The sequence below is a fragment of the Mus musculus genome, chromosome 10 (assembly GCF_000001635.26).
Source record: "Mus musculus strain C57BL/6J chromosome 10, GRCm38.p6 C57BL/6J".
Lineage (NCBI taxonomy): Eukaryota > Metazoa > Chordata > Mammalia > Rodentia > Muridae > Mus > Mus musculus.
This window is the reverse complement of record NC_000076.6, coordinates 83,736,358-83,759,032: the sequence shown is the minus strand read 5'-3', so window position 1 is coordinate 83,759,032 and position 22,675 is coordinate 83,736,358. Positions and strand designations below refer to the sequence as shown.

Sequence of the window (22,675 nt, the reverse complement as noted above, 5' to 3'; positions counted from 1 at the left end):
GGTGCACGTGCATAAATAAAACCCCTATTCGCAATCTCCAAGCAAACTGGGCTTTCGTGGAGGTTGCTTTAACATGTGGGCGGCACTTTTGAGAAACGGTGTCAGGGAACACATAGTTCACACGTGGCTCACTGCCACTGCGGAACATATGGTTAACTCAGGTAGGTGGAAAATATAAATTGCATTTGTCTTTGAGACCAAGGAGATAGTTCAGTCGGCAAGGTAAAATGCCTGGTGGGCAAGCATGACGGCCTGAGTTTGAGCCCCCAAACCCACAATTACAAAGGAAACCTAGCACGGGGCATGCTCTTGTAAGCCCAGTGCTGAGCAGGCAAAGGCAGCTGGATCGATTGCTGGGCTTGCTGGCCAGCCAGAGTAAAGGACTCGGAAGGTTCCAAGTTAGTGAAAGAGCCTGTCTCCAAAAGGAAAGACAGCTCCCAAGGATCACCAGGACCTCTCCTCTGACCCTCACATACACATGAATCTGCACACTCATAAGTGCATACATGCACATACACAAACACCCACACCCATACATGTGTGCACACACATACACACACAAGCACCCAGAAATGTAAATGTACACATACATACACAAATACCCACCCACATACATACACCTACACACATAGACACACCCATACACAAATGCCAATTCCCATACACACACACACACACACACACGTACACAAATAAGCACCTACACCTATACATACACCTATACACAGAGACACAAACACCCACACCTATATATTCACACACACACACACACACACATACTTTTGTTTTGAGGAACTAGCCCACAAAACCCTTGCTTACTCTTCTGTACAGTCTTTGTTTGACTAGACGCCATGTTGACAGCTTCAGAGGGCAGGCCAACATACACTCCTCCATAGTTTCTTTAAGAAAAGAAATCAGATCAAGTTAAAGGGTGCTACAGAGATAGAAGCATCGAAAAACAGAGCATGGACCACTCCAAACAATTATGTGATCATGAAGACAACTCAGGACGTTTCAAAGGATATTTGGTTTTCTATGTTAGAAGGAAGCTTTGGGGAAATAGCTGTATTAAATCAGTAAAACGTTTTAAATATCTTGCTTTTGATGGGAAAGAAGTGAGCTAAGTCAGTCGAGTGATGGGTCGAGGAATGTGTGCCAGGTGTCAAACGCCACTTCTGACAAATCCAGAGATCCCTGTGGGGTGAGGCAATGTAGGATATTCAGAAATCACTTCCTCATAGGGAAAGACGAGTGTGTCATATGGCAGAGAGCCCAGGAGTGCAGTGCGGAGCGGAGCAGAGCAGAGTAAACCCGAGGAAGAGCGAGAGAAAGAAGAAGTGGAGAGGTGAGGAGAAGTCACCTCAAGGACAGGAGTCTGCACAGAGCCACACACAGGGCAGAGCTTGCCAGGCTGAAGTGGAGATTCCTAGTCTGTGCTGGTGCACATCCTGGCCAATATCCCGGCTGTGTTCTGTTCCTGGGCTAGTGTGATTACATCCATGCACTATGGCCAAAGCCACTCACGTGAAACCAGCCATGGCAACACACATACCTCCTCTTGTCGTCTTCCGTTATCGAGTCTTCTGTTCTAAAAAAAGGCCAAACACACCTGTGTGAGCCGCTTGGCTGCAAACCAGACACTTCATCCTCGGTCACGAGCAAAGTGGAGGTAACAGGCCCCTGGTTCACATTCACTACCACCCTGAGCCTCTGCAGCACAGCACTCTGGCTGGCTCTGACCACACAGTCAAGACTGAGCAATGTAATCAAAATGGATAAACTTAGCAAATGCTAAAAAGCCCAATGACCAAACCAAATAAAGACGGGGGAGCATCTGAGACTGGGGGAGCATCTGAGACTGGGGGAGCATCTGAGACTGAAAAGGCCACAAAATTGGATGTCAGAAAGCTGATACCCACTCCACCCTCCCCCAGTGATCAACAGTGACAAGCTGCCTGGATCCCCTCTGTAAAATAAGGTGTGAGCCGGTGACCCCTCAAACTCCTTCCTGCCCTCACTGTGATATGGGCACCTTGTGCCACCAGAGAAGCCCAACCAAGAGTAATGAGTCTTCTCTCATGAGAAAGAGTTACAGCCAACTTGATTTCCCTTTGTTCAACAACTGAGCCATTAATACACATTCTACTACAAAGAGCAGGAAAACATTCCAAAGAAAGTTCCTAGGGGTCTCTCTTCCTCAAAACACATAGCGTCAGTGCTGGAGGCATAGCTCAGTTGTTAAATGACTTGTGGTGTAAGTGGTAAAACCCTAGTTTGAACCCCAGAAGCCAGACTTGATGATGTATGCTTATAATCCCAGCAGTTTGGAGGGCAGAGGCAGGCCAACACTTGGAGATCGCTGGCTGACCAGCTGTACCATATTGCTCAGCCAAAGGCCAGTGACAGACAGTCTCTGTCTCAGAAAGCAAAACAAACATCTCAGGTAAAACACCTGAGCTTGACCTCTGGTCTCTACATGCATGTGTGCACACACATGCACATACACTCACACAAATGTACACATTTGTGTACACACATACATTGATGGCCTGGCATGTTTGTGTCCTAGGCTCAGTTTAATAACTAACATCTCAGGATTGATTTTTGTACCAGTATCAATATTACTTTTACTCAAACAAACAAAATGGGGACATTCTGTAAAATTACATCTGAGCTTGACCTCAGGCCTCTGGGTGCCTCTAACAGACTCGTTGCTTATGCAGGAGGAGTGCACATTCCACAAAAATTCCTCTGCCCATCTCTAAGGGGACATTGTCCTGGGGCCCTGGTTAGTGCACACAGGTTACTTTTCTTAGAGAAAGGCGATGTTGTACATCACAGTCATCCAGAAGGGACCACAATCAGAACAGACACCAAACACCTCCAACCCCCCTCACTGAATCTTCAGATTCTAGTGGCGGAGGAACCTCGTGGTGCAACGGTATCGCGTCTGATTCCAGATTCTAGCGGCGGCCCTGCCACGGTTTTACCCATGTGGAATTTAGGTCCGGTCCCACCATAGCTATGCACACACCTGTGATCTCCCTCATTGCCAGCAGATCTGACAGTCATTGGATGAATACTGCCCATGAGCACAGTGACACTGAGATTGTCATTTACGGAACTCAGCCCAGTATTTACACGCATCTTGATCATCAGTTTCACTCGCCCTTGCAGAAGAGCCAAATCCTCTGTAACTGAGGCTCGTCAGAGCCACACTGTACCAGACACGGGGTGGTGCACATCTCTGAGGTTTAATAAGATGATATTTACTACTTTAAGCTAAAATGGAGTCATAAATCCGTAGCTCAGGTGACAGGGAAACAGCGGCGAGAAGCTCAGTCACGATTATCAGAACTGTGTGCTGTGGTCCAGAGTGACTCACACTACCGTGAAGGCATCATTTGTGAAGCTGAATGTAACTGGTAGGTTTGCACATGCATCATGTCTTGTGGCTTCTTCTCCACATTCGATTCCAGCTGTGTCTTCTAACTTGTTCTTCTTCTGCCTAACTCTGATTCAAAGCTTAACTTTCCCAAATACGAGAAAACAGTAATGTTTTAATATTTATTTTTAATTGTGTGTCTATTCCTGTGTGTGTGTGTGAGAGAGAGAGAGAGAGAGAGAGAGAGAGAGAGAGAGAGAGTCTATCTGTCTGTCTGTCTGTGGGTATGTGCATATAAGTATATGGCCTTTGCAGCCCAGAGGCATCAGACCCACCACAGCTGGAATTACAAGTAGTTGTGAACTGCCCGATGTGAGTGTTCCCCACAAGAGCAGTCTACATCCTTAACTGCTGAGCCATCTTCTCAGCCCATATCTTAAATCTAGTATCTCTTCTCGGTTATCTAAAGCCCAGCCTGCGTTCTCAGTATAAGCAACCTTTACACACACACAAGCAGCAGGGATTGACAGCACAGTCACCATACTGAGTAACTGAAGTGTCGGATACAAATCTTCTAAAATCGCCATGTATAATGGGTTCTAAGATGTCCAGTCTCAGGCTGGGAAAGAGTCTGTGTGTGAAATGCTTGCTGAGGGAATGTGAGGGCTCGAGTTTGAGTCATCAGCATTCATATAAAAAGTGGAGAAGGCATGCCACAATCCCAGAACTATGCAGAAACCTGCAGCTTCCTAGGACAGCCTGGAAAGCCTTGTTCAGTGGGAGACCCTGTGATCTACCGATGTAACCCTACCTCCATAGATGGAGAGCAATCTAGAACCTTACCTGATGTCATTTTTGGGCATCCACATTCTCATATGCGCGCACACACACATAGATACACACACACATGAACATACTTAGACACACACACACACACATACAGAGTCCAATCTTCTAAACCTTCAGCTAAGCTGTGAAGCCCGCTTTGCTGTCTTTGCCTCTGTGTATGAGATTGCCACCTGATCCATTTTTCACAAATAACGATTCTTAATTCTGGAACGGGAGCCCTGGGCTTTAAAAATGGCCTCAGTGGACTTGGGATGGAACTCGGTTGATAGAATGTTTGTCTAGGGCTGGAGAGATGGCTCACTGGTTAAGAGCACTGACTGCTCTTCCAGAGGACCTGGGTTCAATTCCCAGCATCACACTGTCTGGAAGCCCAGAATCTGACAACCTCACATAGATGTGCATGCAGGCAAATCACCAATGCATACATAATAAAAATAAATTATTTTTAAAAAGTCTAGTGTGCCCCAGGCTCAGGGTTCGATCATAAACATAAAGTGGATGTGCTAGCACACATCTGAATCCTGGAACTCAGGAAAAGGGGGAATTAGGAGCTTACGGTCTTCCTCGGCTTTGTGGTGGGCTTAAAGCCAGACTGGGATAGAAACCTTGTCTCAAAATGTAAAACACAAGCCATTGTCAACCAGTCTGTGATGGCCACTGTTGTTTGTCTCTATCTTATCTCTGTCTAGAATGAACTACAATTCAGAAATCAAAGGCATGCCTGTGATCTAGATCTTGAGGCAGGGAGATGTGGGCTTTTGATCCAGATCTCGAGGCAGGAAGACACATCTTTAAACTGGGTCACCCTTTCTGCTGGATGCCTGTAGAAGGACTTGGAAGAAGGGAACTGTTGCTCGTTGCCTGTTTGCCCTTATGTCAGCTAGCAAGTCCATTCCTTCACTGACATTGGAGCCCACTTCTTTGGGATCCTAGCAGATTCAGAAGAGTAGCTGAGACACCCAGCCTTGTGGGACACAGCTGACCACTGGTGAATAAGTTGGACTGCAGCCTGCAAGTCATTCCAATATAGTGTGTGTGTGTGTGTGTGTGTGTGTGTGTGTGTGTGAGAGAGAGAGAGAGAGGGGGGGGAGAGGGAGAGAGAGAGAGAGGTGTGTGTGTGTGTGTGTGTGTGTGAGAGAGAGAGAGAGAGAGAGAGAGAGAGAGAGAGAGAAAGAGAGAGATCCCATAAGCTCTGTGTGTAACTCTAGAGAAGAGAACCCTGGCTAGTATACAGTCTCTCCTGTGCATCAGGGAAGGATGAGATATGTCAGTACTCTTCTACCCAACAGCTCTGAGAGCTTCAATCTACAGAAATGAGTGCAGAGAACCCTGGAGTTCAAATACTATGTTCCACAGCCTTCTATTCAAAGAGAAAGAGAGAAAGCCTAGCTCCAGTGAGAGATCAGGGTGGTGGCTTTCCACAGGCGAAGCTGCCTACATGCCAAGCCTGTGAGAGCACTGAGCATGAGCCCACCTCCCAACTCAACCTGCTCATGAGGTTCTTCCACCACCCTCTCACAATCCTTCACAGCAGGTATCAACTCCCCTTTAAAGATGCAAAGAAAGATTTACAAAGCAGATACCTGGAAAGAGGAAGGCCTAGAGATGTGGAACCAAAGGCCAAACAGACCAATGGGATTGCATTAATGACTAGGGTTTTAAGGCTCCAGTTGAGAGTCTTGTCTCATAGTTAGCATCCCTGTGCTCAAGGACAAACAGCTGTGAGAGAAGCAGGTTGTGATGGTTTGGTTATTTTTGACCCAGGGGAGTGGCAATATTAGGAGGTGTGGCCTTGTTGGAGTAGATGTGTCACTGTGGGTGTGGGCTTCAGACCTTCACCCTAGCTGCCTGGAAGTCAGTCTTCCACTAGCAGCCTTCAGATGAAGATGTAGAACTCTCAGCTCTGCCTGCACCATGCCTGCCTAGATGCTGCCATGTTCCCGCCTTGATGATAATGGACTGAACCTCTGAACCTGTAAGCCTGCCCCAAACAAATGTTGTCCTTGTAAGAATTGCCTTGGTCATGGTCCCTATTCACAGCAGTAAAATGCTAAGACACAGGTCAAGAGGTGGCAATTAAGCTCAGGGAGCAGGAAGAGGAAAGTTTGGGTTTCCAAAAATGACCATGCTAGACTGACCTGGAAAAGATCACTGGAATGCGCCATTTTCCAAAAAAGAGCCCAGCACATGTACACACATACACATAAGCATACATGCAGACACAATTGGAATGTGCCATTTCCAACAGGAGTCCTTCAAACATGCGCACACATATATATGAATGCATACACATGTATATGTGGACAAAAAACACACACAAATAAATGCAAACATGCAAATATGCATACAAATACAAAAACAGCACATGCATATACAAGAAACACAAGTACATACAGAAAGAAAAATGCATACTTATACACAAACATGAATACATGCATACAGAAACATATGTGGCACATATGAACATACAAGTATATGCATACAAAGAAATACCTACATACACACAATAGGTGCAGTGCACAAAAACACAAGAATACATACAAATAAATATGCATGTATGCATACATAAGCATATATGTACACCTACACTCAAAAGTATACAGATATACAGACAAACACGTTTGCACACAAAAACACATGCATACATCTGTGCATACAAATAAACAAATATACACACAAACACACATCACAAATATACACACAAACACACACACAAAGATGGACAAGAACACACATACATGAACGCACACATATATACTCATACACAGAAACACATAAATGTACATATCAAAACACAGGCATGCATACATATGCATGTGTGCTGACATAGACATACTTCCACACATTTGTACAGATGCACACACACACATATTTGCACATAAGCATACAATTATAAATATACATGCACATACAAACTCAAGCATGCATGTAATTATACTCAAACACATGCACACACCTATACATGTGCATGTTTCATAACTGCACACATATGCTCAAACACAAATGAACATACATACAGAGGTGCACACACATGTAAATACATACACACACAAACACATAGCATATGCACTCATACTCACACAAACATGTACACAAAGCACAAATGTGCACATATGCCCACATGTACATACATGTAAATATATGCACTCACACACATAAACACATGCACACATGCAGACACCATATACACAAAAGAACCATATACACAAAACCATGTACACTCAAATGTGCACACACACATGAAAGCATTCACACAGAAAAATACACACAGATGCACGAACACAAAGGCACAAACATGCACACAAACACTGGCACATATTTATAAACACATACAACATAAGCATGCAAACACAACCATACACATATGCACACACACGCACACTCATACACATTGGCATGGAAAACTAACTTGCCTCTAGATCGTTCTTTCATTCGTTGTGGGGAGAAGTGCACATTATCCGGCAGGGTTTCAAAAGTAGGATGTTAAATTAACCTCAGCACTTGCTCAGCAACTTAGGAAGGAATTTGAAGTCTTCAGGGCTCCAACTTGTCTTCAAGCACAAGTTCAAATACTATCCTCACTCTGTGAGCAACAGAGCTGACCCACCTGTGCACCCTTGTAAGGAATCACTATACCATTTGCCCCCACCCCCACCCATAGAACTCTATAGTCTGAAGGATTCTGTCACTAACCTGCTTTGGTGGTACATTAATTAATATTTTCCTAGCTTAGGGTCAGAGAGAATGTTCGCAGAGTACTGAATGGCCAGGATTCCCACAGGAAACATAGATTAATGTGAAAGAAAAGGCCAAGTTTGGTAGACCCATACACAGCACTGTAGGGTATCGCAACTTCTGTTATAGAAGTAATGGAAATCATTGGTTAATGATGTAGTGTCAAGCTGGATCCACACAGCCACATAAGCTCCACTGAGCCTCTGAGCTGATCTATGCCTCACTGGGGCTGCGATCCGTTCTCCCTCATGGCCACTAAGGCTCCATGGGGAAGGTGGTGACTTTCACGTGGCTCGCAGATGTGCCTAATGGACTGTAAGATCTTCCTCAGGGGTTGAGAGCAGAACACTAAACCACACTTCCCCCCAGCTCTGTGAGAACCAGAGCCACCAAGGGAAGAAGAGTCCAGATGTTTCTCCAAAACTGGCAGCGTCGTTGCTCTCTGCCAGAACTGAAGGACTTTGGGGAAAGCAGGTAACAGGATGACTCTGCTGCCTGGAGTCTCTCTTTAGAGAGGAGAGCCTACAGAGTGAATTGCTCCAAGCTGGGAGAGAGAAAGTAAAAATGAGGCGAAGTCACAGCTCATGAACCAGAAAGAGGACCAGGAGGATCTACTGCATTTGATAATGGGCTTTGGGAGTTGACTGGTTCCAGATAGCTCTGTGAACTCAGCTCGCCCATAGTCTCACCCTGTCGAAAAGGAACAGTGCCAAACGCAGCAATGTGCATGGTCTATAAACTCAGTGCTCCTATGTAGAGACGGAAGATGGATACAGCAGAGTCCCCCTGCAGCAACCTAGCTAGCCTGGCATAGGCAGAGAAGCAACAAGAAACCCTGTCTCAAACACATGTCCACCTGCACATACATGAAAGGAGTCAGGGGTGGCTCTCCTCTGTGCTGACTGGCCACTAATATATTCCTTGATATTGAGCACAGAGTTTATCTCCGTCCCAGAATTGAGCACGTGTGTTACATACTAAATAAACTAACTTCCTGCTTTCTGCTCACGAGCTGCAAGTGCTAACGAGGTCACTGATGTGTTGGACAGTGTGATATGTTGCGGAATGTCAATAAGTTCAAAACACTGCAGAATAGAAGGTGGAGAAAACCAGGGATTCATCTAACACAGAGGCAAACATGCTGCCAAACCATGGGCCATGCCTCGTGACACAGACTGCTTCTGGTACAGACAGACAGTATTTGTCAGACCACAGGCTTTGACACAAAGCCAGGAGCATGTATGATTTTTTTCCCTATTTATACACCAGTCCTTTCTAGTTGAAATTGGAGTCCCCATCAGATGAAATGTACAATAGCGCAGCATCCTCTAGGATGAACCTGATTCCTATTCCACCCAACGGCTAAGTCAAAGCCACAGGGGAAAGGTGTCTCTATGAAATGATGTTTTCAAGTCTTCACGGAGAACATCAATCACAGAAATGCCCTGCAGGTGCACTCTGACTTTCCACCACTTATCCCAGCCAGTGAAAGAAGATGCAGCGGTTTTTCATTTGGCCTTAGCTACAGTGATGGCTTCCACTTCATGGTCAGAGGGCCACTGGGGGATGAGGCCAGGTGACAAATACACTATCCTGAAACCCAGGGCTGTAAAAATGCAGAAAGCACCCCGAGCATGGGTTGGCAGATGACAGCATCTGCTGCAACTTCAGCCTTGGCCCAAATTCCATTTTCTTGATAGGACTACACAAGCCACTCTGGGAATGGTGGGCAACAGGTCCTCTGGAGTTAATACCAACTTAGAGTCAGGAGCTGGGACTCTCTCTCTCAGAGGTCGAGTTCCTGCCGTTTTCTCTGGGCACGGCCACTTCAGCAAGTACACACAAGTGTGTGAGCGTGGGAGTCTGGGAGGCACTTCTCCCGGGCGGGCATCCTCCAGCTGAAGGCTTCCTCGAGCGAGCTGGCCTTCCCTTCACCAGGAGGATGATCTGACTTGGGTCAAGGGTTGTGCCTTTCCTGTTGTGGTGACCCTAATTGGGCTTCTGGTCTACAGGAGGGGTTTTGGGGTGTTGTTGTTGTTGTTCTGGGTATGTCTTACTATAATAAAAATAATATAAATAAATAAATATATCTAGAGAGACAGAGATACTTAGCATTTAGAAAGCTGTGCTTCTAATTAATCCCTGGAAGCCTCTGGTGAACGAGCTGTCACCAAAGCTTGCTCCAGGTTACAGCACCTTCGTGGTTCCTTACCACTGTCAGGCCCGTTATTAAGCTTTCACACAGACCTGGAGGTTAGGTTCTACCTTTTGTGGACAGCTCCTCTGGGACACCACCACAGCCATCAGTGACACACTCTCGTGTCTATAAGACACTATCCCAGAGCTTCCTGGAGCCCCTCCCCTGGCTCACGTACTTCCCTGCCTTTTCCTTCACCTTAGTGACAGGCTCTATTCTGCGGACCCCGCCAAGAGATAAAGAAGGGAGAGACCGGGAGCAACCCCAGCATGAGCCTCCCTGCCCAGGGTCTTGATTTTGACAGCCAAACTAAGTAAAGTGGTAGCATTAAATTCTAAATGTACCAGATCTGGATACTGTTAATCACATCAGGGTTAATAAGCCAAGTCTAGTTCCGACACACCTTTCTCCTATTTAGTTGTGTGTCCTAAGACATGTGTCCCACCCATGTTCTGCAGGCTTCACCGTTTAGGGTGACTATGAAACCCTGGTGGTTATCTGGCAGTGCGAATTCCTGTGTGCTTGGCCTGCGGAGCTCACGGATCCATTCTTATTTTGGGATCTCAGCTATTCCCACCTCTGTGGCTCTCTAGCTAATGTGGCATCTTTAAATCTAAGAACTCTAAGTACATTCGAGCAGCTGCTCAGCACTCCAAGCAAGGCAAGCCCCACCAGGTGAGGGACCCAGGTAGACACTTCCCATTAGGAGCTACGGGTGCTTAAAGCCCTGCCAGAGAAGAGAAGCTGCTGGCTGGCAACATGGAGCGAGAAACCCAGCTCTTCCTCGTTAATTTCACATGTTCTTGCTTAGACCCGTCTAGCACCCTCGAGAGAGGATTAAAAAAAATCGGAAAGGCTACAACAGCTGTCTCTCTCTCTTATCTAACCAGAGCCCAAACAGCTTCGAGACACCGCTGCAGCGCCGAACTAAATCCAAGGCCTGCCCACGAAACAGTGTTTGGGAGCTCTTGTTTGTCTGTGGTGGTAGATTTTGGGGGTTGGGGTTTTCATACTGCTGATTTAACCCAGACCTTTGCAGGGCTTTCCACACTACATAGCGTGTCTCCACTGGGTATGCCACATTCCCAACTAACATGGCTTACTGACTGTATGCAACAAGCCTGCCTTGACTTCTCTCTCCCACGGACAGCTAAGTGCAGAGGGGAGAAGGAGAGATGGTCGGGGGTCCAGGAGGAAGTCCTTTAAGGACTTAGAAAATTTTTTATTGCCTTTTTATTTATGTGTGTGCGTATGTGCACATGCGTGTCCTGGTGTGGCCAAGAGGTCAGGGGACAACTTACAGGAGGCAGTTCTCTCCCTCTACCATGTGGGTCCCCGGGACCAGGCGCGGGTCCTCAGCCACAGTGACCAGTGTGCCTTCATCAGCAGGCCATCTCACCTGCCATCTTTAAGTAATGTTAAAGGCCCAGAAAGGTGGGTATTTGAATGGAGCTCATCACCCCTTAGCTGGCTAATGATACAAATTCAAGTTAACTATTATTGGTCATGAATGCTTCAAAGCCAATATATGGAGAGGCCAGTTAGCAAGAGAAAGGGGGGGGGCAGGGGAAGGGACCGGAACCATGAGCTGCATTTGGTGTGATTCCACAGCTGCACCCAGGAAGACTCAGCTCTCTGGTCTCAAGAGCAGAAACACCAAGAGCTTGACATGAGTTTTAACAAGTCACCGCTTCCTTCCATAGTGGCACATCAACCAGCAAGTTAAAGAATAAGATGTGTGACTCACTTGTCTTTCTCAGAGGGAGCAGGACTCCTCCTGGTAGCAAGATTGTGTCTCTTTTGTTTTGGTCATCCCCACCGTTTGAAAACTATGTGAGATGTGGTTTAATATTTTAAAAATATACGACTGAAATATTGCTTATCATTTTATGAGACGTGTCTAAAAAGTTCTAAACCTCGGAAACCTTTCCAAAGAATCAACCATTAACCATTAAGAAGCAAGTTTATAAACCACACTGAGAAAGTCATTGAAATGAGGTCTGTCTTTGTCAGCAAAGACTTAGCTCCTTTCGCCAAAGAACAGGTTTTCAAGGAAAAAGATGTCAAGGTTAAAGCCACCCACTGAGTATAATAATCTCCAAGACTGAGATCACAAACTCCCAGAACTCTGATCACAACACCAAGGAGAATGTTTGCAAAAACAGATATTACTAAAGGCAGTCCGCTGTAACTAAAACCCCTCCTGCTTTCAATGTCTTGGGATTGTGGGTGCATCCTCCGTTTAGGGGTGAGACATGATTCACTCAGCAGAGTAGGGTGCCTTTTAGGAAGAGAGAGAGTGACCCAGAGAGGGGGAGTATTTGAGAACACACAGGTACCAAGGCCATCATCGAATCTAAGATTATAGGCAGTACCTATTGATCTGCCTGCAGCTACTTCCTGTGAGCTCGCCAAAACCAGCACGGTGTTCTTCTTCGCCATCTCTGAGTCAATCATACATTGATCCAGAGGCTGCAGATAATTAGACACCTTTCTGCTTCATCCTCACCTTGTAGACTTTCCTAAGTGGACCAGATACTGAACGCCCTCTGAGCCATAAATGACCTCTCTTTGCTTTTAAGTCTGGCCTCTAGAAGATGGACCACTTCCCAACTGATCACGGCCTTGTGGTTGCTCAACAAAGGGTGGGCTCTCCACCCAGCTTTTCAATACTGCATCTTGTACATGACCATTTCAAAATAACCACCTATACAACAAAATCTTTCATTTATTTTACACTGTGATTTTCATTCTATCGACAACTAGCACGTTGACAAAGCAAAAAACTTATTTAACATTAATCCATCCAATATAAACTACAAGCAGGCCAAATGATCCCGGGCTACTTAAAAGAGAGACTGAGGCTCAAGGATTACAAGTTCAAGTCCAGCCTGGGCTACTTATTAAGACACTGTCTCAGAATTAAAAGTGAGAAGAGGGGTTGAGCTATAACTTAGCTTCCCTAGGACATGTAAAGTCCTAGGTTCAATCCAAAAACTATGTGTGTGTGTGCACAAACATCATTTTTCTTCACCAATACTACGGGGTAATCAATATATCTTCATCATTATATTTTCTCAGCTTTGGGGTTGAACAAACCACCCTACATGACCAAATAACCCTTTGAGGGTTAGAATCACAAAACCATGTCATGTTCCAAAACAAATACTGACAGCAAACCACTAGACACAGCCGCTGTTCCAATGAACACTTTCTAATTCCTCCCAGCTTCAGTTTGCCTGAAACCTCCCCCCACCTCCCGGAACAAACATATTTACGTGACACAATCATAATTCCCTTTTTACTTACTCATCAAGAAAAAAAAATGTTCTAAATATAAAGCTCTTCTTACAGAGCCACTCTGAGAAGCAGAAAAAATAACCCAGTGCCTGCGCCTGCCCCATCCGTGCCAGGGTGCCACCTAGGAGGCTCAATGCATAAACAGTACAAGTATAATCTGAAGGCTGCCAGATCCAGCGCTCCATCCTCTTGTCTATATTTATTTTTTATGATAGTCTTTTGAAATAGGTTTTTGTTTCATTGCAGCGGAGGGATTTTGGGGCGGGGGGGGGTGATATTGTTTGTTTCTTTCTTTGTTTTAGACAAAGTCTCACATGGTAGCCCAGGCTAGCCTCAAACTCTCTGCCTCCGTTACTTCTGGAGCATGGTGGTGAAGGCATGAACCAACACCCAGCTGGAACAGGCTTATTAATTAACAATATATTTGCTTCCAAATCATACTTGCTATTATAATAGAATAATTCTCCATGTGTAAACCTAATCATTTCACTTCCTTTAGAATTTTTTTTAACGGGGCCTCCAGCTCCTCAGAGCAGTGCTATGGTTTGAGTCTGAAATTGTCCCCCCCGTCCCTGTGCCCTGCCCTGCCCTGTCCTGACTGGTGGCACAATTTCTGGAGGCTGTGGAAACTGTAAGAGGTAAGGCTAGCTGGCGAAAGGCAGTCCCTGCTTCCTGGGGATATGAAGAGGCTCTGCCCCCACCCTCCTTCTGCCATGGCCTTCTGCCCATGAGGGCCTGAAGTGCTGCCAAAATCAGTCTTTCCTCACAGCTATTTATGTCAGGGGTTTTGTTGCAGTCTGGAGAAATGTAACCAACACTATGGTTCAGACCAAGTCTACCAAACAGTTATAGGATGATTTCCAACTCAATTATTCTTCTGCAATCTGATTCATTTGTTCAAAATTTCAAACCTTCTCCCAGCTGCTCTAATTCTTGCTCTTTACCTGGACGAGCCCCTTGACCCAGTACCTGGTTGAGCCCCTTGACCCAGAACGGCTGCATTTTTTTCCTGAAGAGCACAAGGATCATCGATTTCAAAGCAGGTACTTTCAACCTCTGCACAGAGGAGAGGGATGAAGGGCTATATTGTATCCCTTTCCACTGGAGTCTCCAACATCCTCTCCAGCCAGGGGTAGAGCTAGGAATTGCTACAATCAAGACAGGAATATGCTGCCTCCTGACCTTCAGAGTCCTCATCTTTTCCCCTGTTATACTGATTCTGCGCAAAGCATCAAAGACACACAGCTTGTTTTCAAAAATCCCAGCATCTCCAAACAGGAGACTGGAGCCAGTGCACTCCTAAGCTCCCCACTGTGCTGCATATAGGGCAAATTCCATCAACTCTCAGAAACTCTCCTCTTTGGAGGCTGTCCCTGCTATAAAAACTCCAAAAGCACTAAAGATTCTGGCTCTTACCTAAAGTATCTCTATCACCAGCTTTAAAGCCATGAACACCATCCATTCAACCTCTTGTCTCACAGTTTGAGCACCTCTGTTCTTCCTTTTCTCTCTCTCTATCTCTCTCTTTCTTTCTTTAGCCATTACATCAATCATGGAGTTTTTAATTATTTTTTAAAATGACAAATAAGTTTACACCTTTATGGAGAATGGCAGGACACTGTTGTGCCTCCTTGTGTTTGGCCAACTTGACCCTGAAAGGAAGAAAACTTTATTCAAAGCATTAGTCAGAAGGTATATTCAAGGCCTAGTTTATTCAAGGCCCTAGTCTGAAGGTTTACAGACTTAAAGCCATAAAGATAAGAGAGTCAGGCAACACGAAGGCTGCAAAGTCATCCCAGGAACCAACTAGCCATTAAGATAAGAGAGACATGCAAGGACAATCTCCGGACAAGCTCAGATGAGTAATGGGCCACCTGGCCTGGTCTCCTTCTGATATAGTTTGAGTTTAACCAGATGCTCTGCCAACAAAGATAAACACCCTCCCTTTAGAGTTACTGTCCCGACCCGCACATACTGCTTGCTGATGTTTAAACTGCCCAATTGTGTGTAACTGCACCAATTTCCCCTATCCCCCACCACTCCTTTCCTATATAAACCCCTAACTTTTGAGCCTTAGGGTCGACTCCTCTGTCTCCTGCGTGAGATATGTGTCGGCCCAGAGTTCCATCATTAAACTGCCTCGTGTGTTTGCATCAAGACTGTCTCTCGTGATTCCTTGGGTGCGCACCATCTCGGGACTTGAGTGGAAGTCTCCCCACTAGGGTCTTTCAACCCAAGCTAGAGTCACTTGGGAAGAGCCACCCTCAACCGCGACTATGTCCCCACCAGATTGGCCAGTGGGCAAGCCTGTGGGGGCATTTTCTTGACTCATAATTGAAGCAGGAGTTCCTACCTGCTGTGGGAGGAGCTACCTTGTATCTCCATCCCACCCTCAGAGCCCATGGTCCTGGATGGTATAAGAAAGCAGGATAAGCAAACTATGCTAGCAAGTCCATTCTGTCACTGGCATTGAAGCCTACGTCTTCAGGATTCCAGTGTCTACTCAAGACTGGCTGAGATGTCCAGCCTCATAGGCTGAGCAACTACTGCATTCTTTGGACTTTTTCCATAGCTATTGTTGGATTATAAGTCATTTTATTAAATCATATCTATCTATGTATATACACACACATATATATATACATATACACACACATACACACACACATATAGATACTAATAAATTCTGCCTATAAGTTCTGTCACTATACAGAACCCTGACTGTACATTTTATATATTTTATGTATTTTATGTACATTACTGCTGTCTTGTTCACAATTTCTTTTTTAAGGTTGCTTGTCAATGTGTTTTTCTGGATATTTTTCTCTCCATTCATTACCTTTTATGGCAATAAAATAGCTTTGTCAAAAAAAAGAATCCTAATGAGATGTCACTCCAAGTTTTAAGTGAAAGAAGTATTTGAATTATCTTGTTTAAACCTGAAGGCTATGATTTTTCTTGCTTTGTTTTTAAAGACAAACATTAAATTTGAGTTAACTTATTTAATAGTGTCTTCTTTGAAACATATTCTCACAAATAATGCTTAGTCTTTAAAAATCAAAATTCTTAGGTTCTTACACAGGACATAGGAGATTAATATTTTCAAAATACATCATATACATGTATGAAAGTGTCATAAGGAAACATACTTAATTAATATGTGCACTAATAAACACACACTCTGTGTGTGTGTGTGTGTGTGTGCGCGCGCGCGCATGCGCGCTTATTGTTGTTTTGTTTTGTTTTGTTTTGTTTTTCAAGACAGAGTTCTCTGCATGACCAAGGCTGTCCTGGAACTCTGTAGGACAGTCTTGAACTCAGAGATCCTCCTGTTTCCTCCCGAGTGTTGGGATTAATGGTGTGTTTCACCACCACCGTGCTTTAATCAATATTTTTTAAATATGAAAAGTGACAGACAGTGAGACGAAGTTGACCCTAACGTTTAACTGCCCCATCCCCAACTTTTTCCACACCACCAAATTTCATTAGGGAAACCACCACGCACCCAGTCTTGACCATGTGGTTAAATGAGGCTATATGATTGGTTCCCAAATCAAACACATGACCTGGCCTTGGCCAATGAGAATTCCATATTTAGAACAGGCAACCCGTCCTCACTGTGGGAGAGGGGACCTTGCTGGGGGTCCCGGATGAAACTAAAGGAAAGCAGTCTGTTTCCACGGTGGCTAAGCTAATAGGCACTGAGCAGCCACCTCCACCATGACCTGGGACAGCTGTCTGCAACAAGTGAGCTGGGAGGAGCTGCTTCCTGGATCTGATCACTGCATCTAGCTGTGACTGGGGCCAAACTGCGGGGGTCTTTCCACCAACACTGTCAATGGATTCCTTTGTTTGTTTGTTTGTTTGTTTCAAAATGAACAAAGTTTGGTTCACCACGGCAAACCAAAATACCCCTACACAACCTACTGTTGCCAAGAAGCTCAGAAAATTCACTGAAATTAAAAGAAAAAAAGTACATTTGATCTTTGCAAAGACTGTGCGAATCAGCCAAATGAATTACAAGTACGTGTTCTCTGTCATTACACCATGATTTATGGAGGCCTGGAGCCGGTACAGAGCTTACATCCATACACAGGTCTGCTTCAAGGAGATTAACTCTAGAGGCCCTTTCCCCAGACTCACACATTTCGGGGGTTTGTGTTTTAACCCCTCAAGCCTGTTCTAGGGTCTACTTCTATCAATTACTCTCTCCCTCAGCATAGACAACCTCCAGCTTCGACATCAAAAGCCACACATGACCACAATCAGGCCGAAACGCTAACAAAAACTTTAACTGTTCCACTGCCTCTGGTAGTCACATCATAGCTGGTTTCGTTCTCTTTAAAAAAAAAAAAAAAAAAAAAAAAAGTTAGTATTCTTAGCTGGGCAGTAGTGGTGCTCGACTTTAATTCCAGCACTCAGGAGGCAGAGGCAGGAGGATCTCTGTGAGGCTAGTCTTGTCTACAGAGCTAGTTCTAGGACAGCCAGGGCTATACAGTGAAACCCAGTCTCGGAAAACTAACGATGATGATGATGATGATGATATTCTGTGTTTTCCAGTTTTTCATGATCGTCCTGCTTGTTTGTTTGTTTGTTTGTTTGTTTGTTTTGGTGATATCAGGACTGAAGCCTCATGCATGTGAGGAACCATTTAACAGGAAACTACAACCTCAACCTGCCTTTGAGGCTGGTTCTCACTAACTTGCCCAGGCTGGCGCCTTGAACTTGACATCTCTCTGCCTCAGCTGCTCAAGTAGCTGGGATTTCAGGCCTATAAATATCCATTCTGGCATTCTCTACTCCAATTCTCTTCTAGAGAATTTCAGTTTGACTCAGTATTTCTCAGTACGCTCAGTTGCAACCACCGTCCCCAGGGGAGGGATGTGGTGATAGCCAAGCCAGCGCATCCTCTTCAGAGCATCCACCATCCCCATCCTTGACTCAAGTCAGAGACTGTAGCACCCTCCTCCTGGTCCCTTCTCTTCCTTCCCCATTCAACACACTGACTGCATCTACCACAGCCTGGTTATGCAAGGCCTCCCCTTCCCAGTGCCCCACCTGATGGCCTTCCTCTGTGGCTCCAACTTCCTAACACCTCAGTGCCTCCTTCCTCCCCCATGTGTAGTAGCTTGTCCCCTCCATGTTCCAAGTCAGCCCTGATGATTGAACCCGGGTCCTGAGGTTTGCCTGCAAGCACCTTTACTCACTGAGCCATCACATAACCCCAGGAGTTAGCAACCCAGACACAATCCTAATACATTTTGAAGAAATTTATTTTTAAAGCTTATCGAACTTTTCCACATGTTAAAGATAAAAGAAATTGGTTCACTCATAAGATAGGAGTGCTTTTTTTTTTTTTTTTTACCTAAGAAGTCAAATCTTGGGTCAGGGACATGGCTCAGTGGATAAAGGTGCTTACAGATAAACCTGATGACCTGAGTTTGATCCTCAAGGCTGACATGGTACAAGGAGAGAACGAGCTACTACAAGTTGTATTTGGACTGGCACTTGTGTGTCATCATGTGTGTGTGTGTGTGCGCGTATACCCACAGTTTGCAGAGGGAGAACCGGGAAAGGGGATAACATTTGAAATGTAAATAAATAAAATATCCAATTTAAAAACAACAACAACAAAAAATAACCTATCAAGCAAAAATAAAAACCAAAACTACATTTTGGCTCCGTATCTTATACTGCAGGACATCCAGCGTCCTCAACAGTTGTCGGTTTAAAGTATTTTACTTTATAATAATAAACGCCACTTAAAATGGCCACTTCACTTAATACACAGTTTACAAGGGCAGAAGTGTGTTCAGGGCCATTCCAGAAACCACTGGAAACTCAAGAGCTCCATCAGGAATTTGAAGCAAGTGATTACTGCTTTTGTCCCCAAAACTGTCACTTGAAATGGTTATTTAATTCCCTGAAAACTTTACAACACTGTAGTCTTCTCTGAATTCTTCTTTGTGACTTAAAAAAAAAAAAAAGAGTCTGTTTCTATTTTTAATACTGGAGCACTGACAGCACTCAGATCCTCCCCGCTCCCCCTTCAGCCTGATAGCCACACAAGCTGTACAAAAGCCTGCCTTCCCGGTAAGGTCCAGCCCCATCCTTGTGGAAAATCCCTTGCCCTAACCCATTACCCAACCGTGATACAAACCAAAGGCACGCCCATCCCCCACCCAATCTAAGCCGCCGACCACTTTGGGTGCAACCCTCGCTCTCCCCAGAAAGCCTCACCAAGTAAGTGACAAATCTTTTCATGCTCTCTTGACACCGTATGGCCTCAGCATCTAACTAATGGAGGGACAGGAAGGGTTAATCCCAACCTCCATGGTTATGGTTTGAATGTGATGCCTGAAGTGTCCCCTAGGGGTCCACGCGTTTGCACATGTGGTCCCTAACTGGGGATGCTGTTTGGGAAGGTTTCGGAACTTTTAGGAGGTGGAGCCTTACTGGAGGAAGCGCCAGCCTGGGGGGTTGTGCCCTCCCGCTCACTTCAGGTTCTACTTTCTGGGAGCTGATGCAATGTGATCAGGCAGGTTCCAACCGCCTGCCTTCCCCTCCTGCGGCCGTATCTTCCCTTTCTCCTATACATTGTTTTTATCAGGGTATTTTATCACAGCAACAGAAATCAAACTACCACAGCTCAGTGACTAGAAACCCCTGAGGTCGTGGGCTCCGATACAGGCCTTATTAGATCTGGATTACAGATAGAATGCAGAGGGATGGCATGGAGACACGGACGGCATCCCTGAGCGTAGGAAACCTCCTGTAGAGACGCCTGATTAGGAAATCCTCAGGCTACAGTTCAGTTCAACATGGGTTATAAGGAAGGATGTCTTGATATAGTTTCTATGGCTATAACAAAACACCTGAGACCAGGGAATCGGCAAAGGAGAGAGGATATTTGGGTTGTGGTTCTGGAGGCTGTGAAGACCAATGCGGCACACACTCTGCGTCTGCTAGGGGCCTTCGTGCTGTGCCAGCATACGGCAGAGGACATGGAGACACAAGCAAACACACTTGTTTGGTCTCTCTTCCCCTTCTTAGAAATCCACTAATGCCATCATGGGGGCTCTGCCATCATGATGAACCCAAATTACCTCCAAAAAGCTCAAAGTATCAACAGAGGGGTCTGGGGTTGCCTTTCCAACACATGACGTTCAGGAAGATCCCCTCATGCTGCCGAAAACGGCCACGGCATTCCCGTGAGTATCTAGGAATATCGAGGTATTGCCACAGGAATAAATGAGTGTAGGCTCGGCTCCAGTTTCCTCCCTGGATAGTTTTGAGACACAGGAGGGTCCCAGGCCCCACGTGTCAGGCTCCCCTACGACCGCTGTTGCTAACTCAATCTCTGCACAGGTTGGGGTGGAAAGAGAAACAGATTCTTATTAAACACTCTAAGCTAGCATGCCAGGGTAACTGAAGGGCTAACAGGGAAAGTTGCAAATGCTAACATCCTTCAAATAGTAGCTTAGCTGTCAATCAAATGGTAACATTTACAAGCGCACAGCACAGAAAGTCTCCTGTGTCTTGTCAGCCACGCCTAGACTCCTAAAAGTCAGAACCACAAAAAACAGCTTTTCTCAGAGACAGAGGTTATAATACCAAAATGTCAAGTACTCACGTGTCTTTAACTGCTCCTGTTGGACCTAGGGGGGAAAGAAAAACATTTGTATTGGTGTGATAGTACTTGTAAAAACTATACCCAATACCTAAATGAATCGGAAATTCCTAGATGGAATATGCGTGTGTGTGTGTGTGTGTGTGTGTGTGTGTGTGTGCATGTGTGAATCTGTGCGTGCATGCACACTCTGAGTCTATTTCTCTTGAGTCTAGCCCCTTCCCCTTACCACCACAGACCAAACACAGGCCAGGGCTCTTCACAGATCTTCTGTGCCCTGCATTCACCTCTATCTGAAAGCCTGGGAGCGTGGCTCCTACCTTTATTAGCTAAGACATTATGCCATCCTATACCATGTGAAACCTCGTTTCCCCTCTGGAATCAAACAAGGGCAAAAAGACTGTCCTTCTCAAAGGAAATGAAAATGGTCACAGTGTTCCAGAGAAAGGAGGGAAGGCATGCTTACGAAGTGGGTGAGTAATTAAGGAGAAGACACCGAATGCCATGTGACTCGACCAGGCTGAACGCAAGTTCAGTTCCCTCCATAAAGTGTGCGAGTGCGTGCGTGCCTACATGCGTGCAGAAGGAGACAGGCAGGCAAGCAGGCAGGGAGTCAAGCAGGCAGAGACAGATACTTTGGAATTTAAAATCCTTTACACCACCCTAAAATTAAACATACAAAACACCTAAAATTAAATTATAAAAAAACAAACAAACAACCAGCGAGAGGATTTTTTGGTAGTACGAATAAATAATAAACAATCAGTGCCTCAAAGAAAGAGTAGTTTTCAGAGTTGAAACCAGCAGAGGATCTAGAAGAAAGACCAGAAAGAAATAATATTCTCCTTAGTTTCATTCACGGGAAGCCGGAGAGGGAGTGGATTCTTGTTCCTTGTGTGGTGGGGGAGGGGACATCCAGAGGTGGGAGAAACTTTGATTCGCAGAATCTCTAATACAGAAAACCCATCTTGAGGCCACAGTTGCTGAAGAGCACATGGCGCTATCACAGACTGCCGGGGGGGGGGGGGGACGGACGGACGGACGGACGGACAACGACACATCCCAGGGATGGCTCAGCACAGAACCGGAAGACAACTCCCTGTCTCCTGTCTCCTGTGGAGTCGTTTCTCCAGTGTTTGTCTAACAGTCACCGAATCATTATGTTCCAGTGTCTAGAGAATGGGGGCACCCTGCGCAGACAGAGCAGGCTTGGAAGGCAAAGCATAGTAGCCAAATTCTTTTTAAAACAAAAACAAACAAACAACAACAACCACCCAGCAGCATGCTGTGTAATCGGCACCCACTTCAATCAGCTATCAGGAAGTCTCAATCTGCTTCACCCTGATTGCACCAGGCTCTGGGTACCAGAAGAGCCTCTCCCTGCTGGGCTCACTGCCGGTGCCCAACCAAGCAGGCTCAGCGGGAATGGCTAGTGTCACCTTCCCAAAGTCTGCATCTCCTTATAGCTATGCCTTATTGGAAAATGGCGGGCACACCCGTGCGTGTGTGTGTGTGTGTGTGTGTGTGTGTGTGTGTGTGTGGTGCGTGTGTGTGTGTGTGTGTGTGTGTGTGTGTGTTT

At 45.5% G+C, this 22,675-nt stretch overlaps 1 protein-coding gene across 4 annotated transcripts in view; it reads right to left on the bottom strand.

Moving 5' to 3' along the window:
• 1500009L16Rik (RIKEN cDNA 1500009L16 gene) overlaps positions 1 to 22,675 on the bottom strand; it is a 40,070-nt gene that overhangs the window by 3,730 nt on the left and 13,665 nt on the right. For 2 of the 4 annotated variants that reach the window (NM_001145198.1, XM_006514060.4), the window contains exons 2-4: positions 21,100 to 21,124; positions 1,553 to 1,588; positions 820 to 899 (exon numbers count right to left, since the gene is read on the bottom strand). In NM_001145198.1, the coding sequence (NP_001138670.1) occupies positions 820 to 899; positions 1,553 to 1,588; positions 21,100 to 21,124 (141 nt within the window). The remainder of the gene's footprint in view (positions 1 to 819; positions 900 to 1,552; positions 1,589 to 21,099; positions 21,125 to 22,675) is intronic. The other 2 variants (XM_011243557.3, XM_011243558.3) reach the window with 1 other exon arrangement.